Genomic DNA, 19,293 nt, shown 5'->3' with positions numbered 1-19,293 from the left:
CTTAATTTTTTTTTTTTAACCTGCTGCAGATCAAAGCCATGGCCTCATGTGTATGCTAGGCAAACACTCTACCACTGAGCTACATTCCCAGCCCTATTTATTTTATTTTATTTTTCGGTACTGAAGATTTAACCCAGGAGTGCTTTACCACTGAAGTACATCCCTCAGCCCTTTTTGTTTTTTTGAAATTTTGAGACAGTTCTCACTAAGTTGCTTAGGGCCTTGCTAAATTGCAGATGCTGGCCTTGAACTTGCCATCCTCCTGTCTTAGCTTCCTTAGTCACTGGGATTACGGGCCTGTGCCACCATGCTTGGCTCCCCCATTTATTTTTAATGTGGGAAGTTCAACCTAAATATGTTACTGAATGACTTCGATATTCATGATTCAGCTCCTAATATTCTCTACCAAAAGATTGGTTATAAATTCTATTTTATCTCAGTCTTGCCTTCAAAGACCTCAGTGAGTGACTGGTGCTTTTCTCTTTTCTGGGTTTTTTTCTCGAGTAATTCCCCAAGAAAACTCTGAAAATGTAGACATGTAGCATGAGAATTATGGCTCTAAATTTCAGTATGTTAAAGCTGTCACCAGCAGCTCCATGAAGGCTAGTGACTGCAATGGGTGTATAGGAGAGAATCACAGATGAGCTTTAGGAATGATTAACTCCTGACTTTCAACATTACACTAGGGATTAGAATGGAGACCAGTGTTTTTAATCTAACACTTATGTTGTTTGCTCAGGTCCTCAATGGTCCCTTGGAAGTAGGACAGATGGTAGCTATCAGGCTTCATTTTAAATGAGTGATTGTCCCATGTCTGTCTGGACCATTTAATGTGGTGTCCTTATAGGCATGGCCCCTAGGCAGCCAGCAAGGGAACCGTGGGGGAAGCTGAGATGCCGGGAAAGGAGGACTGCCTTACTCTTCCAGCTACTGGGAGTGCTGCCAGCAGAAAACCCTTGGCTCAGGTGCTGATTTGTAAGGGGAGTGCCTCAGTTGAAGAGAGCCAGCTTGCCCAAGGTCACTGAGATGCTCTGCTCTTAACAACTGATCCATGATCCACGTGGGTGTGGGCCTGTACAGGCCTATTCTCCCAGTCCAGGACACTCCAAATCATCAGCTCATTCTCAGAAGCCTCCCTGCAGGGATGCCTGAGGCTAGGTCCCTTCCTCTCTCTGCTTAAACTCTCCCCTCCCTCCTCTTGCTTTCTGTCCTTTCACAAAAGTTGATTTCAAGAGCACGTTCTAATAAACACTCTGCCTGCTAAATACCGTCTCTGAATCTGCTTCTTGGGGAACCCAATCTGTGCAGAAATATTATGATCCATTTGCTTGTATATTAGAAAATGTAGCATAGACTTTTTCCAGATTAACTGGAAATGGACTTTTTCCTGTCATTAAAAGAAAAAGAAAAAAGAGCTGAATAAAGATGAGAAGCAAAAGCAGAATAAAGTTAGACTAACATTTCCCCTTCCCTATCTCATTTTGAGACTGGAAGTAATATCTTGCTTTTTCTATGAAGGTTAGAAGTCATTTGAAGTCTTCAATGGGTCACCTCAAGAGTTGATGGTATGGGAAAAGAGAAAAATGAAGGACACTATTTCTAATTGAATACTTATTATTTTGTGCTTTGCATCAAGACTTTGGGGTTTTGCTTTTGCCCTTATGAGGAACCCTAGGTGAAGTTCTTTCATAGACCATCTCGGTATCTCCCTTGCATCATTGTAGCTGTGGCAGGAACTACTGAAGAAGCCCATGAGTAAGTAGGCAGTGGTGCCTGGCAGCTGTAACCCAGAATTCACATCAGGGAAAGAATGAACAGCAGCCTTGCTTCTAAAGGCATTCTCAGTGTCCTGCAATGAAGCTTAGTCTTCCCATGCATCATTAAGGGAGTGAAGGAAGGCATTTTTGACTGTTTAACCAAGGGTGTGACAAAGAACAGTTCACCACTGGAGGCCCCATGGGATAGAAGTCAGGGTGAAAATTTAGTGACATCCAGTGAAGAGGTCAAAACTCTGGGAGAGAAAGCCAAGAAGCATGCAGACAGCTTCTTTCTGTTCTTCCCTTGAATCTTCTGGGGACATTTATATGTTGAAGGATTCATTTCTCTGCAGGGCCTCCCATCCCTTGGCATGAACTTCCAAATGATGAGTAGACAAGGAATGGGCTTCTAAAGGCTGGGCCACCTTCCAACTAAACCTTCAGAGTATGTGGGAAGGTGAGGTGCTGGTGGGGGTTTGAGCAAAAAAGGATTGTATTGTGGAAGTGTGAGGTCTCTTCTTAACCACCTGAGTGTGTTGAAAGGCAAGCAAATCTGTTGGGTGGGCCTGGGCTGTGGGGTCCCTATCATTTCCGGAGGGACATCCTGGTATTTTGCCCCGGAAAGTGTTAAAGAAGTGAGGACTTACTGAGGTTCTACCTAGGCTACCCAGCCTTTCAGGGCTTGGCCAGGGGTGTGTGCCTGCAGGGGACTAGGGACTGAGGCACTAGGGGGCGGCGTCGGGATGGGTGCAGAAGAGACAGGCATCTGGACAGCAGAGGAGGAGGGGAGGGCGCTGAGGCGTGGTGCCAGTTGCTGCGCCCTGGGCCCCGGGGCCAAGACGCGAGGCGGGCACGCTCTGCCCAGTCCTGGAGAGCTCGGGGAGAGGCGGGCGGGGCGGAGGGGCGACTGGGGCCCGGGCAGCAGCGGCCGCGGGGCACTTGAGGAGGGTGGAGAGAGGGAGCGAGAAGGGAGGGAGACAGACGCAGACTGAAAGTGTGAAAGACTGTGCAGGCAGGCGGGCGCCCTGGCCCGGGGCCGCAGGCGCGAGAGCCCGGCGAGGTCGAGCTGGGCGGCGGCGCGGGCCGAGCTGAGGGAGGAGGGGAAGGCGGAGGCGCGGGGAGCGTGTTTGGGGCGCCGCGGCGGGGAGGGTGGCGGCCGCCGGTGCGCGCGGGGCGCTGTGTGTGCACGCTCTCCCGCTCGGGGAGGAAGATGGCCCAGAAGGGAAAGTTGGGGTGACGCGCGCTGCTCCCGGAGGCTCGGCGGGGGGCACCGCTGCGAGCCCGACGGAGCGGCGGCCACACAAGCCCGGGGGCGCGCAGTCCAGGCGCCGCTGCCGCGCCCGCCCCCTCACTGCAGGTGGCAGCGGGTGCGCTGGGTCCGGGCGGCCCTGGGCTCGGGCGGGCGAGCGGGGAGACCCGGCCGAGGGATGGGCTGCGCCCCTAGCATCCATGTCTCGCAGAGTGGCGTGATCTACTGCCGGGACTCGGACGAGTCCAACTCGCCCCGCCAGACCACCAGTGTGTCGCAGGGCCCCGCGGCGCCCCTGCACGGCCTCTTCGTCCAGACCGACGCCGCCGACGCCATCCCCCCGAGCCGTGCGTCGGGACCCCTGGGCGCTGTCCGCGTCCGCAGGGCCCGCGCGGAGCTGGGCAGCGGTAGCAGCGCGGGCTCCGCAACCCCTGCGGCGACCACCTGCAGGGGCCGGAGGCGTCATTGCTGCAGCAGCACCGAGGCGGAGACCCAGACCAGCTACACCAGCGTCAAGGTAAATGCTAGGCACTGGCACCTGGTGGGGGTCTGCCCGCCCCGTCCGGGCAGGGTTCTCACGGGCAGGGGTCTCCGGTGGAGTTGAGGGGTCGTGACGCGGCTGACTTGGGGAGAGTGTCACTAAGGAGTTTACTTTTCATTTGAGGGGGTGATGAGGGCCCAGGAAATGTGAGCAGAAAAAGACCCCCGGAGGGATTCAGGAAGAGACCTACGCTGATCTTGGGGGCCAGATGGAGAAAGGAGCGCAGTGGGAAGCAGCTGGGGTGGCCTGTTTCTCACCCGGGAGGGAGTCTGTGGCTCGGAGTATGCAGCAGCACGGTTGGGTGTCTATCATTGACAGCATTCAGGGCAAGTCCAGCTGAATGAAATCTGAGCACCGAGCCGGATTTGCATGCCTTGTAGGTAACTGGTGCAGACCCAGTACCAGGATACGATAGTGCCTTCTATTCAGATTTTTACCTGGGAAAGCCAGTCAGGCTGGCTGGAATCTCGGCACAGGGTTTCAGCGCAGGGATTTGTGAATGAAGAGAGTGTGTTTTCAGAGAGATATAGGAAGACGCCAGAGGAAGAGGAGCAGTGTGGAACCTGTTTGTAGATTTCGCATTTCTCTGGGTTGGCAGTATTCTGGACGTGATTGAGAGAACCCAGCCATGAGTTTGGATTGCCAGCAGAGCTACAGTGAGGGGACATGGTTTCCAGGGTAGTGCAGCTGAAGATGAAGATTTTGCACATACATTTGATCTTTGGGAAGAATAGAATTGTGAGGAAGTTGAAAAAAAAACACTCTAATGATTAGTTAGTAGACATTTCTTAATATCAGACGCAAATGATTAATAGCGCACTCCTGTATGTTTTCAAACTACTGTTATATCCAAGAATATTTTCATTGTGTCAATTTGGACATTAGGCCTTTTTCCTTATAGCAAACAATGACAGTGACACAATGTACAGAGGGAAAAAAATACATCTCTATGACTTTTTTTTTTTTTTTTTTTTTGTACTAGGGATTGAACACAGGGGTGCTTAAGCCCTGAGCTTCATCCCCAGCACACCACCCCCTTTATGTTTATTTTTAGGCAGGGTCTTTTTAAGTTACCTAAGGCTTGGCTAAGTTGCTGAGGTTGGCTTTGAACTTGGCGATCCTCCTGCCTCAGCCTCCTGAGATACTGGGATTACAGGTGAGCGCCATAGCACCCAGTCAAGTCTGTGACTCAAAGTTAGATAGATATAGCTTTACATGACTAGCAGATTACCAGGAACCATTCCATGATTCTTTGGCCAACACATAATTGTATATTTACTAGTAAAAGCCTTGTTCAATAGTTGACCTGGTGTGAGGAGGCTCCTGGTCTTCATTGGATGAAGTCAGTCCACAGTAGAGGAGTGAAGAGAAGGGGTAGTGTGTGCTGACTTCAGTCTGAAAGACCAAAAGCTTCTTTTAATGAACTTCATCTTTTAAAAACAGTATTTGATTTCACAACATAAAACTTAACTAATGTTTATTTGTAGGCGCAGTGTTTCTCTGGTAGTAATCATGATCGCCATCAGACTAAAAATACCATTTATTGAGTACCTACCTTATGCCAGGAATAACTTCTTTTCTTATTGTTGTGTTAACAGTGCCATGTTGGCAGAGAATAATCAAAGACTAGAGACCTGTATTCATGATAGTATTATCTATCAATTATATGTTTATTACAGAGGCATATGTTAAACTCTATAACTTTTGTTGATCCCTGCCCCATTTCCTGAAACTCGTTCACATAAAGTGAGCTTTAGGAGTCATTTGAAGGGATTAAAATGTTATTTTTGGTGATAGCATTAAATTGGGATGTTACCAAGAAGGAAAATCCTTTTACATTTTTGCTGAAAAGGGAATTTGAAGACCTGAGGCAGTAGTTCAGAATGGTGACAGCTCTTGAACTCTGTGGTACTTTTTTTCTGGTTTCTCAAGAGAAATTGTGCATTTTTGCTTTCAGAGTAGCAAGGACCTCATTTTAGTACCTGGCAACTCTGGCTACTCTGTTTGTTTAGTGAGAGAAGGAATAATGAATACACCCATCCTATGTATTTTAATGTTTCCCTCAAGAGGCTACTTAGAGATCAAATGGAGTAAAAACTAGAGGAAAAATTAGTCCCAATTATTAGTAGCTAAAAGAAACTTATATAAATCTCATTGCTACTTGACTTAAGTGTTGAAAGGCTTAACCTGGAAAGGAATGTAACTCATTTTGTTTCACCAACAAGATTGTCAAATAAGAACTTAATTCATTCCAACCCATTACTAAAAATGTTGGAAATGAAACTGCTACCTCAGTGATTCAACACTAATTTGCATTGTGTAGATCTCAGAAATTATATATTTGAAATTAAATTTGAGACCAGAGTTATTTATGCAAATCATATAGCATTTTATCACATAATTGCCCTAAAATATTTAATAGTATTCTTTTAAGCCTGTGACTCAGTGTTGTATGTCTTTTTCAGTCTTAAAGTTCACATGTTCTGTACCCTTTTGTGGATGAGATAATTTTATAAAAACTTTACTTCTTTTGCCTTAAGAATTTGAGATAGTTAAACAAAAAGAGTTGGAGATAGTTTCGAGTAGCTAGCCATGTTTGTCTTCACCCCTTTCTCAAATATTCAGGTAGAAAAATAAAATCTTTGCTCTTTGGTTCTATTTATAGTGGTGGTGGGTTTCAATAGTTTTTCCTCCCTCTTTGTACATCAATTATAAACAATATCCTCATTATCTACTTGGGCTCTGGTGTTCCCCAGAGTGCAAATTTGTGTGCTTGATCTCTTTTTCTTTTTCTAGCAATAATTCATTTCATTATGCTTTTAGAATGATAAAGCATTATGATGTCAAACATGATGTCAACAGGAACCTTCTTGAATACATAATTGGCAAAAAAAGATTATAAACATTAATAATTCATATACAGCACAATGATATCGAATGGGTTTCCATTTCTGGTAAGAAGTTAGATTTGTCTCCCAATTGCTGTAAAACTGCAGCTTCCTAGCAATTTATCTCCCTCTTGCTTGCCTTTTTAAAAATAGTATTCCAACAGGAGAATCCTGCAGGATGCTCACTCCTGATATTGTGCCAGTTTTGTAATTCATGTTCAGAAATCCTTAGAGGAGATGGTTGAACCTCTCTCTGGGAGGAACCAGGGATTCCTACAAATCTTTTCTCATACCAGCTGTTGCTATTTGGGAGTATCCAGGACTAAGCAGCCAGTGGTAGTATAGTTTTCATTAATGATATCATCAATTTGCAGAAACTGCTGTAGAGGTTAAATGTTTTGTGGATGAGGCTTAAGAGGTTGTTAGTTTCCAAGTGACTGCTGATAGCCAGCATCTCCAACACCCCTTTTCCTCCATTCATTCTACTAATTTATTTATTGAGCCAGTATTTGTTCCAGACACTGTTGTAGTACTAGGAATTCAGAAAATATCCATAAAATTTGGTAAGCAAAGCCTAAGAGGAGGATAAAACTCCTGCAAAAGGGTGTGTCTAAACCAGCTATTAGTCACTTTTACAATATGTTCCATGGCATCCAAGAATCAGTGAGGATAATCTCATGTCAACTTTGTTTAAAAGGAAAGTAAATAAATATTTTTCTGATCTTATAGTAATATAATATCATTGAGATATTATTTGAGGGAATGGTGGAGATATTTTTAAAAGTCATTTTTGTTTGTTTCGTAAGTCAGTATTCTCAAACTTCAATGTACACCAGAATCATCTGGAGGGCTTGTTGAATAATACAGATTGCTCACCTCACTCCCAGAACTTCTGAGTTAGTAGGTTTCCAGTGGGGTCTGAGAATTTGAATTTCTAGTGAGTTTTCAGGAGATGCTAATGTTGCTGATCCGGGGCCACACTTTTAAGAGAACCACTGCTTTTAAGTGAACTAAATGGTTTTATCGACCAGATGAATTAGGGGGGACTGCCTGTACCAGAGAGTATAGTGCCACACGGCCTATATTTGGGGCACTAATCATAGCCCTTCATCTTAGTTTGCTTTTTTTGTATGGGAAACCTGCCATCTCCGTTCATGATGTCAAATTCTGAGCCCTCAAGTTTGTCTGAAAAGTCTGCAAGTGGGGAGAGCACTGGGACCATGTAGCCCATTTGGTTAATGAGGGTCTGTTCTCCATCATGTCCTCTTGGGTTTGCACAGGTCCTGATGCCTTGCTTTCCCCTCACAGTGCCTCTGCTCTGGAGGGGCCATGTCTACATGATGGGAAATTGCAAGGCAAGCGAGGAGTACAAGAAGGGGCTGGCTGTCTCATGCCTCAAGCCCATTTTCTGCTGTCAACTCTTGGAGTTCTTGATAGTCCTGCTATCATCATTTTTCACTTGAAAATGGAGCAAAAAGTTTGGTTAGCCCAAGTGAATTCTGCAAGTTGCTTTAGTGAAACCCCAGTTTACCTTTGCCATTGCGCATTTTATCATGGTTTCACCCCTGCTCCTGTCAGCACACTAATTTAGAGCCAGTAATCACGTTGTCTTAATTTTTCACTGCTTTCATTAATAGTTACATTAGCTTTTAAGGACAATCAGGTACCACTTTCTTTTGACACCATTAAAAAAGACCTCCAACCAGAAAGTAACTACATAGTGCAAGCTTCCAGCTTTTTAGAGGTAAGATGGTTTGTATTGAAATCCCACGCTGGTGACCATCAGGCAGGGCTCGGGCTTCAGCAAGTCTCAGAAAATGGGAAAGGGCAGGGTGGGTTCTAGGGCACCAGACTGGAGATGGTTTTAAGGTTAGGAATCCAAATAGGAAGGAGAATCCCATAGAATCAGTTAGGAAGATAAAGTGCTGAGTTTGGAAAACCTTCAGAGTTGTAGAGGAGCACCTGAGAATTTTAGGGACAGGTGGGCAAGTAAAATCTGGAATTGATGGGTTCCCCAAAGGTGAGGGCTACTGAACCAGATTGAGACTTCAGATTGGGAAATAGAAGCTATTTGCTTTCCATTCTTTTGGGTGCTCTCTGTTGAGGATGAAGAACTCAAAGTCACAGGAGGCAGTAGTGACTAATCAGAGGGCTATAGATAAAACCTGCACCTGGATGAGGCAAGATCAACCAGTTATACCTTCCTCGTTCCCTGATCAGACAGTTTCTGGGAAGGAAACAGATTATAAGTGCAAATAAGTTCTTCTGAAAACAGTCTCATGAAGGACTGTTTCAGATGTGTTGGCAGGATGAAGGAAGACCAACAAATGATGTCGCGGCACCCTTAAACTAGAAAAAGAGAGAGCTGTTACCATGCTAGAAGGTCAAGGGGAAGCAGTTGTTATAGGAACCCAAGAAACCAAGTCTGTAGGACAGGGAAGGCCCCAGAAGCTGTGATCTTAAGGAGGACCAGTAGTGTTTGGAGGGAGGGAGGTGGATAGGGAGGGAATCAAGGGAGTAAATACCTCCATATCATTGTCCTCCCTTTCCTTCTTCCTATTTTTCCCTTTTTATATTGCCCTCCCTTTCATGGATCTTCTGCCTGTACCTTCTTTTGGCCAAGCACATCTGAAAATCAGCCTGTTGATTTTGACTGAAAAGGATCCTATTGATCAAGGTTTCTGGGGTACAGGGCAGGGTGGAGAGTGGGTCTGGAGGGGCAAATCCTGAGCAGTTCCCATTGGTTCTCTGTGAAAAGTGTTAAGAGTTTTTCAACATCATTTGAGATACCTAGGTATAGAGGAACTCAAATTTTAGGATGGGCAGTGTTGATGATTGTCTAAAATAATGGCATTAAAATTTTTTGTTGTTTACATTTCTTGTTTAATGACTTAGGATATTAAAATATGTTCAGTGATCTTTGTTGGAGATCTCTAAGTTGCTGTAGACATATCCTCCTCCTGAGTTTATACTCTGCCCTGGCTCTGCTGAGATGTGTATATAGCACTTCCTCTGTGCCTTGCCTGCTGCCCTTCTCTCCTGACTCAACTCAAAACCCAGTGGTTGATGTGGAGAGAGAAAACACTATTCCTCATGAGAGGCTGGTTCATCAGTTTAATCCATTTGTTCCTCAATTTGTACTTTCCCACTGTGTACAACCTTCTCCCCACAAAGGCTAAAAAAATAAAAAAAAAGGCAAAAAAAAAGAATTTCACAATGTGTTTATGAACTGATATTTCCAATAAAGTATATATTTTAGTACATATATGCTTAAATATATATTATTTAATATATATTTAAATATATTATAATAAATATATATTTATCACATATAAATATATTTATAAATATATAATATTTATTATATATCATATAATATTTAAAAATAGTAAAATGTGCACTGAAGTTTTTACTTATTTCTTTAGCAGGGGCTAGGGATTGAACCTAGGGTATCCTGCATGGTGGTTGAGCACTCTACCTCTGAGTTGTACCCACTGTTGCTGGAGTTTGTTTTTAGGTGGGGTTACCTTTATCTAATAATGAAAGTCTTGGTAGTTAATTGTGTTTTAATAGAGAACATTTACTGTTTAACAAGTTGTACCATAGATTAATTTAGAATTCGCTACTGACTCCTCTTCCCCCCTTTTCTCTCATCTCCCATTGGCAGATAAAACCAGCTTTTATTAGAATTTACTTCTTTACTCTATACCATTGACTTCTTTCACCTCCCCCTTTCTGCCTCCTTAGGCAAAATCCACAGAAAAACAGTTCCTGACATGGAGTTATCTTACTCTGACAGTTTGCTTTAAGAAGCTTGTGATTGCTGTAATAAAAACCAGGAAACTCTTTTACTTTTGGGTAATTCATCAATGAAAGAAAATAATATGTTGCAGTTATCTTTTGTTTCCAAGGTGATTCAAGTTTTCATGCATGGTTCATAGATTTTACAAGGTAAATAGGGTGGATATAATAACATTAGTTATTATTTAAGTCCTTGCTATTTGCTGAGTACTTTACATCAGTTCATCTAATCTACTTTATTTCACCTAATGTACAGAGAGCTACAAATTATTATTTTCATTTTAAAAATGAGTAAAATGAGGCTGCAAGAGGTGGAATAAATTGCCCAAGGTGAGAGATGAAATTTGAATGCAAACTTATTTGAAGCCAATCCCAAGGTTCTTAATCACTGAGCTTTATGGCCTCTTACCACATGACCCCCTCCTTAGGTGAGGTGTCTTCTGGAACCTGAGGACAGCTAGGCCCAAGGTTGACCTATGGCTGGTGCCAAATGCAGAGTTATTTGGAGCAAAGAGGTGATAGCAGGTAGAGGCAGGGAAGCAGGGTCCTTGGGAACGGGGTTTTTTCCTCATACATATCCTGTGTCACCCCTCCTATGAGCTTAAACTGGAGTATTGTTTTGCGGTTAGTGGAGAATATCTGACGCACTCAAAATTTGAGAAGTTTTGGTACAACATGCCCTTATTTCCACTGAACTCAATGCTTGGCACTTTGTAAGTGCTGTGCTATACAAATAGTAGCTGCTAATACTCATGTGTTGCCATTATTACTATTTTGGTAATTAAAATGAGCTTTTGGCTAGTTAAATATTTTTGAAACAAGGTATTGGAAAATATATCCCACACTTTCAAGTAGATTGATTTAGGCTAACAAACTGGGCTTATTTAGAGACGTGTTATTTGGAAACTTTGAAAACCACCACCATGGACCAGGATTTGGTCTGCTTCAACTGGATTTCCAAAGGAGAAGACCCAGTGGAATTCTGCCAGTTGACAGCCTATGCTGTGGTTTGGTGGGCCTGCACAGGCAGAATTTAAAGGTCAGGGTCTTTGGTGTTATCTTGAGATGGTTCCTGTAACCTGGAGCCTAGGTTTGTGATTGTGCTTAAAATCATTTTGTATGAGTGCTGCCAGTTTTCGTACTGCTGTGTTTCAGGTGCTGTCAGATGTCGTATGTTGTTGGGAAAGTGACACACTGTAAATCTAAAGCCCTGTTTTCTCAAATGGGAAAGTATAATGATTAGCTCCAGGGACCCAGTTGCCTCTGTGAGTCATGAAACTGAGAGAAGACCCTGAATTCTGGAAATTTTTATAGGAAGACACATGAGAGACTTTTAAGCAACCTATCATGCTGGGGAACATAAAAAAAAGATGCATTTTTTTTGACGTCAGAACTACAAATAACATTAAAGCTCTGGAACTGGAAGATGACAGAATTCAGGATGGATAGGACTTTTTTCTGCTCCAGGGTTCCTGCTGAGGGAGCTTCAAGCAAGAGCAGTGACTGAATGGAGGACAAAGTCCATTTATGAAGGTCAGCAATGGTCCAGCCATCTAGGCCTTGCCCACTGGTGGCCTCTGGGCCATGTGAGAAATGTTCTTTTTTAGATTAAAAAACTGATAGTCTTGCCTGAGAAACTGGGTGACTGTGTAGTGACCAAAAGCCACCAATAATGTCTTGTGCTGAACTTTAATTGGAACTAGGAGTCTCTCTTTCCTCAAAATCAAGAAAACATGATATTCAGAGAAAAACGATGACCAAGTAAAGACAGAATGAAGCAAAGTATCAACTTAGTCAATGATGGTACCAATAAATTCATAAGCATTTGAAATGATATTAAGCATGCAAACAAATAAGCAAAAACCTCCCTGTCACTTTAGAAGCATGCTAGGAATTCAACTCATTATTTTTAAAACTAGAAAGAACAGGAGAGGTACATACATTTAATCTGCTTTTCCTATAGAAACTGTTGGTGAGAAGAAGTTTCTCTTTCTAGAGCTAGTCCAGCTAATAAATTAAGACCAAATAACAGAACAAGAATATTACCATTTACAACTCATAATAACTAATGGACAAAAGCCATAATCACTGACAAGGGTTAGCATCACAGAAAAGACAACCACTGTTTCCTGATGTAAGAATACAATGTCATCTTAAATGTATTTTACCTAGTAACAAATGCTGACAAAGATGCATAGGAAAAGGGATACATGCATTATTGGTTGGACTACAAATTAATGCAACCACTATAGAAATCATTAGGGAGATTCTTCAAAAGACCAGGAATGGGGCTGGGGATATAGCTCATTTGGTAGAGTGCTTGCATTCAATCCTCAGCACCACAAACAAATAAACAAACAAACAAAAAAACAACAAACAACAACAACAACAACAACAAAAAACTAGGAATGGAACCACCCCATGATCCAAATATACCCAAAAGAACTAAAGTCAGAATACTGTAGTGATACATGGATACATGATACATGGATACTCATGTTTATAGCAGTGCAATCACAATAACCAAGTTAGGGAAGCACCCTAGATTTATATCACCAGGTGAATGGATTTTTTAAAACGTGGTATATATACACAGTGGAGTTTTACTCAGCCAAAATAAAGAATGAAATCATGTCATTTGGTGGCAAATTGATGGAACTAGAAACTATCAGGCTAAGTAAAATAAGCCAGATTTGGAAAGTCAAGAGTCATATGTTTTCTTTCATATGTGGAAGTTAGTAAAAAGGAATGAAAAGGCATCTGACAAAAACAGAAGGGAGACCAAGAGAGTAGAGGAAGGGAAATGTGGTGAAAGAGGAGGGGAAGGAAAGGCAAGGGACTGGGGAATGAAATAGACCAAATTATGTTCTGTGCAGGTATGAGTCTATCACAATGAATTCCATTTTGATATGCACTAATGAAAAATACAATGTGTTTACCCACCCTCACCCTCTGAAATTGCGTATCATCTGACTAAATTTCTAAATCTAAGTGCTAGTTTCTGGCAAATGCAGAAGGTGGGGAAGCATGTTAGATGTACTACAGGAATGCATCATGAAGACTGGGGGAAATCTACATAACACACAACTCAAATTTCTCAACAAATAAATTGCAAGTGGAAAAAAGAGAAAGGGAAACTGATAAATTAAAAGAGACTTAAGAGACATACCAAATAATTGTGATGAATGGATTTATTTGAATACCAGTGAACATGAAGGAAAATTAACAAAACAATTAGGGAAATGTGATCGATATTTAGTCATTACATTTTTTCATATTTTTTGTGACTTTTTTAAAAAGAGTGGTTATAATTAAAATATACATAGTGAAATATTTTTGGGTGGAACAGAAAGTTAGTGCTTTAATGAAATTAGATGCACCCCTGTTTGCCAGGAGGTAAAATAGCAGGATGGAAAGAGGACAGTAGGGCAGGTGTAACGCTGACTCCCTAGCTGTGGGATCTTGATCATGATCAAGCCACTTGAGCCTCTGTGCTTCAGCTTTTTCCCTAGAGTTGTGGGGTTAATAACACCACCTGAGCCCCTCACCTCCTCAGAACAGCAAGGATCACTTCCCGTAACTACTCCCTGATAACTACTCCCTGAAGGGACTGCCCAGGTTCTCCCTCACCTGCTTTATCAGCCTCTCATTAAACCCACTTCTCCCAAGGGACACACACATGAAAGAAACCATTTCTAATTCAATTTTATGTTTCTCTCATGGCAGTATTATTTCAACATTGTAAATACATCCCAGCAACATAATGGGTTAAATACTTTTTTGGATTAACCTAGAAACCTAAATGCCACATAGAGAATTGTTTCTATATGAAAATCCTTTCCTGACATCAACTGGGTGCCTTTAAACTTTTTGTATGTCATATAATCTGCATGTAAAAATGAGAGTTTCCTTTTACATTAATCCAAAGCATTTCCTGATTGATTTTTCAGGGTTCAAAGTTCTCACTTTTGACACACAGAAGTTCTGGCCTTTGGTCACACCTTCTTCCTTCATAAAAAATCTCAACAAACAAGGGGAAGAGAAGAATATGTCTGTGGCTTTCTTCCCTAACACCCCACTTAGGGAGGTCAGGCTAAATGAACCACATGCCCCTTCATTTCCTCCAGAGAAATGAAGGCTGTGGTCTGAGTTGGCTATTCTCAGTTCTAGTGGACCAGATCAATGCAGAGAAAGGCTTAGTATCATTTCAAATACTTATTATATTAGTTGCCCATTTTAGACTGGGGGGAGCTGATTCAAGTTGGTGAAGCATTTTTTTTTTTTTTAAGAAATAGTTCTAGCTAAGTTGATTAAGTTTTATTATTATTATTATTATTTTTTTTTTGGCAGTGCTGGAGATTGAACCCAGGACCCAGTGCTTCCAAAGCAAGCACTCTACCAACTGAGCTATATCCCCAGCCCTGTTATTATTCTTAATACCTTCTTTGTAGTCAAGGACTACAAAGATATCCTGGAATGGGAGGCACATCTTGGTGTCCACTTGGTTATCTTGAGTCATTCCAAGGCCCCAAACTCCACAGAACCTTTAAGAGAAGGCGTTTCACAAGACCTTTCTACAACTCCTTTCCTGTAATTGTTGTGGCTACCAAAGGGCAGCCAGTGATGGTGGAAAGGTACTCAGTGGCCCAGGCTTGAGTTCCAGCTTCATCCCATACAAATTTTGCAACCTTGGAGAATCTAAATAATTCCTTTCCATAGGATGGTGATAATGCACTGCCAAAAGAATTGATACAAATGTGAAGGGGGACGGTTCCTGTAAACCTCATAGGTTCTTGTGTGTGTATGTGTGTGTTGTGTGTGCACACGTGTGCATGTGTACGTGCACATTCCCTGCTTTATATTAGGCATTACTCTGGGTTTGGGGATAAGAAAATCAATCAGTTTGGCCTTTCAGGAGTGTTCATCCTTTGTACTCGATGTTGCCATCTGTTGTAGGAAAGCAGTTAACTGAGTGTTGGCAAGAGTTAGGGGTTAGGGTCTGAGTTCTTTGAGAGGAAGTACTACTACTGGGGAAAAATGAATGCTGAGCCTGAGGGGCAAGTCTCCATGGAGCAGACAACTGTGTGATTACAGATACTTTCACATGTAGAGGCTGTAGGCAAAATTAAGGTCAGGCTTTTTAAGCCTGGAGCTTAAAACTGCCAGATCAGATAGGATCCAAGAGAACTGATTAAGAATGAACTTGAAGTTTGGTGAAGTTGATGTCTGACCCTTGTGTGATGTGATTTGCAAGATGCCAGATATGCCTTGCCTTGGGTTGAAGTTCTAGAGCAGCACTGTCCACAGAAATGTAATGTGAGCCACAGATAAAACCCAAACACGGAGATTTTGAATTTTCTATTATTCACATTTTTTGGAAAGTAAAAAATAACAACAAAAATCCAAAAAACCCAGGTAGAATCATTTTAATAAGTAATTGTTTAACCAATATATTAAGAACATTATCATTTTAACATGTACTCAGTATAAAATATTTGATGAGATAGTGTGCATCCTTTTAAAAATTTTTTTGTAACTGCCTTTGAAATCTGGAACATGTGTCATAGTTACGGTACATGTCAATATAGACAAACCACACTTTAAGTTCGTAGTGGCCACAAAAGTAGCTACATAATGGAAAAGGGGGAAGAAGGTGAAAATTCACATCAAAGCTATAAATCAAGCAATTATAATTTGACATTGCAACTTGTCAAAAAATGTAGCATGGAAGTTTTGTTGATTATTTGTCTCTTGGTTTTGTTTTTCTCTGCCCTTCTTTGAATTATAATGGAGCTAGAAGTCTACAAACTGCATCTTCCAGACTCTGCTGCCAGATGGTCTCCTCTTAGATTTTGTAAGGAGGAGATACTGGCAGGAAATTGGAGTGTGGGAGAAAGGAAGAGGCAACAGCAGCGACTCCTGCCCCATGGCAGTGGTGGTGACTGAAGGTGATCAGTGCCAGCCCCACAGCTGATCAGCCCGAGTGTGGGCTGTGGGCTCCAGCCAGGGTGTTAGCAGCTTCTTATCTCTGAAGGCTGCTTCCTCTTTTTGGTTTCTTCAGCTCTACTTCTGTCTTTTCTTTTGCTCTTTCATATTTTCCAACACCTTGATGAACAGTTCTCTGTGCCTATTTCTCCCTTAATATATGTGGAGTAGTTTCTGATGTTTTTAACACACACTTGGGACCTGAAGTCAGAGAGAACTAGGTTATAATCTCATATGCACCTACCCACTTAGTTCTGTGACTCAACTTGTCTAATTTTCACTTTCTTTCTCTGCTGAAGGTGGATAGTAAAAGCACCAAACTCATAGAGTTGCTATGAATATGATATAATTAATATATGTGCCATTGTTAGCTTTGAATAGAACTCTCAGTGTTGCTTGCTATGAATAACAGTATACAATATAGAAGCTTTGAAGGCTCATCATTTAACATTTTGTATTAGGGAAAAGTCCAAATATATACAGCAATGGAGAGAAGATACAATAAAACTTCATGTACACACCACCCAGCTTCAACAGTTTCAAAATTAAGCCTACTCTTCATCTATACCACCTACTCTCACCCCTATTCTGGGATTATTTTAAAGCAAATCTAAAACATCCTATTATTTCAGCTGTAACTATTTCGGCATGTAACTCTAAAGGATGAGGTCTGTTTAAAAAAAACACATAACCAAAATACTCTTAGCGTGCTTCCAGATTAAAATAATTCCTTAATATCAAATAACAAGACAGCGTTCACATTTTCCTGGTTACTTCATAAATTTTTTCATTAAAAATATTGTTTTTTGAATTATTTTGAGAATCATATCTACCCATTGCAGTTAGTTGGTATGTTTCTTAAGCATCTTTTAAGCGGCAGCAACCCCCCTCCTTTTCCTCACAGTTTATTTGTTGAAGAAACAGGGTCATTTGTCCAGCAGAGTTTCCCACAGTCTGAATTTTGCTGATTACATTCCTGTGGTGTCATTTATCACGTTCTCCTGGCTCCGTATTCCCTGGATATTGGTAGTTAGATCCATAGATGATCAGATTCAAGTTTACTTATTTATTTTCTTTTTGGGAAGACTGCATTATAGGTAGTGTTGTGTACCTGTGTCAGGAGGCACAATGTCTGCCTGACTCCTTTTGTGATGTTAGTAGGCATTGCCAGTCGTTACCTAATTCCATTAAACCTCTGGAATCATGAAGCCCCTTGCTCAGTCTGCAGTGCTTCTGTACTCATTCTACAAAGAGAACTTCCCCCTCATCAACTATTTGGTTATCCTTAAGTACAGTTCATGTGGAAAAGGCCGAATAAATGCTTACTTCTTTCTTCTATCTTTCAGTTTCATAGCATTCTCCAAAGGTGACCAGTGCTGTGTTTAGTATCGTCATAAGCGTCTGCTTAGCTGGGCCTGGCAGTGCACACCTGTAATCCCAGTGGCTCTGGAGGCTGAGGCAGGAGGATTGCAAGTTCAAGGCCAACCTTAGCAATTTAGCGAGGCCCTAAGTAATTTAGTGAGACCCTGTCTCAAAATAAAAAAAAATAAAAAGGAATGGGGATGTGGCTCAGTGGTTAAGTACCCCTGTGTTCAATCTCTGGTACCAAAAAACAAAAGCCCCCAAATAAAAAAAAAAAAAAACAAAAACCTTCTCAGATTATACATATTAGATATGTCTGAGTCCATTGCAGTTACTGAGTTATTGTTTGTACTGATGCTCAGTTGTCCTATCTTTGTCCACATTGGCTCCTGTGTCCCTTTCATTGTGCTCTGTTCATGTCCAGGAGAGTTTTTGCTTTTTGGCCTGATAAGATGTTCCAGGCCTATTGTGTTCATTTCTTGCCCCTGATGACCAGACATTCCTCCCCGGAACCTACTTCTTTTTATTATAAAAGTGGGATTTAGAGGCATGGTCTGGGCAGTGAGGTGCTCATTGCTAATGAACTGGCCATTATTTCTGAAATTTTTAGGTAGACATAGCCAGGAAATAAATACTTTTTAAAGATAAAAATGTACCTTGAGTTTATACTTCTAACTCAAATTTCAGACAGTATAGAGAACACAGAAACAAACCCAAATAAATACAATTTTCTCATACTAGACAAAGGTGCCAAAAATATGCAATGGAGAAAAGATAGCCTCTTCAACAAATGGTGCGGGGAAAACTGGAAATCCATATGCAACAGAATGAAACTAAACCCCTATCTCTCACCCTGCACAAAACTCAACTCACAATGGATCAAGGACCTTGAAATCAGACCAGAGACCCTGCATCTTATAAAAGAAAAAGTAGGTCCAAACCTTCAACTTGTTGTCGTAGGATCAGACTTCCTTAACAGGACTCCCATAGCACAAGAAATAAAAGCAAGAATCAACAACTGGGATAGATTCAAACTAAAAAGCTTTCTCTCAGCAAAGGAAACTATCAGCAATGCGAGGAGAGCCTACAGAGTGGGAGAAAATTTTTGCCACTCATACTTCAGATAGAGCACTAATTTCCAGAATATATAAAGAACTCAAAAACTCTACACCAAGAATACAAATAATCCAATCAACAAATGGGCTAAGGAAATGAACAGACACTTCACAGAAGAAGATCTACAAGCAATCAACAGATATATGAAAAAAATGTTCAACATCTCTAGTAATAAGAGAAATGCAAATAAAAATACCCTAAGATTCCATCTCATCCCAATTAGAATGGTGATTATCAAGAACGCAAGCAACTATAGGTGTTGGCGAGGATGTGGGGAAAAAGGTACACTCATACATTGCTGGTGGGTTTGCAAATTAGTGCAGCCACTCTGGAAAGCAGTATGGAGATTCCTCAGAAAGCTTGGAATGGAACCACCATTTGACCCAGCTATCCCACTCCTCGGCCTATACCCAAAGGACTTAAAATCAGCATACTATAGAGATACAGCCACATCAATGTTCATAGCTGCTCAATTCACAATAGCCAGACTGTGGAACCAACCTAGATGTCCTTCAATTGATGAATGGATAAAGAAACTGTGGATATACAATGGAATATTACTCAGCCATAAAGAATAATAAAATTATGGTATTT

General features: G+C 41.7%; 1 protein-coding gene across 4 annotated transcripts in view; it reads left to right on the top strand.

Annotated features, from left to right (window-relative positions):
• Positions 1-2,989: 2,989 nt before the first annotated feature.
• PDE8B (phosphodiesterase 8B) overlaps positions 2,990-19,293 on the top strand; it is a 212,931-nt gene continuing 196,627 nt past the window's right edge. For all 4 annotated transcript variants that reach the window (XM_079143574.1, XM_079143572.1, XM_079143573.1 and 1 more), the window contains exon 1: positions 2,990-3,523. In XM_079143574.1, the coding sequence (XP_078999700.1) occupies positions 3,185-3,523 (339 nt within the window). In that variant the 5' untranslated portion in view covers positions 2,990-3,184. The remainder of the gene's footprint in view (positions 3,524-19,293) is intronic.

Source organism: Sciurus vulgaris (assembly GCF_902686455.1).
Source record: "Sciurus vulgaris genome assembly, chromosome: 6".
Taxonomy (NCBI): domain Eukaryota; kingdom Metazoa; phylum Chordata; class Mammalia; order Rodentia; family Sciuridae; genus Sciurus; species Sciurus vulgaris.
This window is presented reverse-complemented; position numbering and strand designations above follow the sequence as displayed.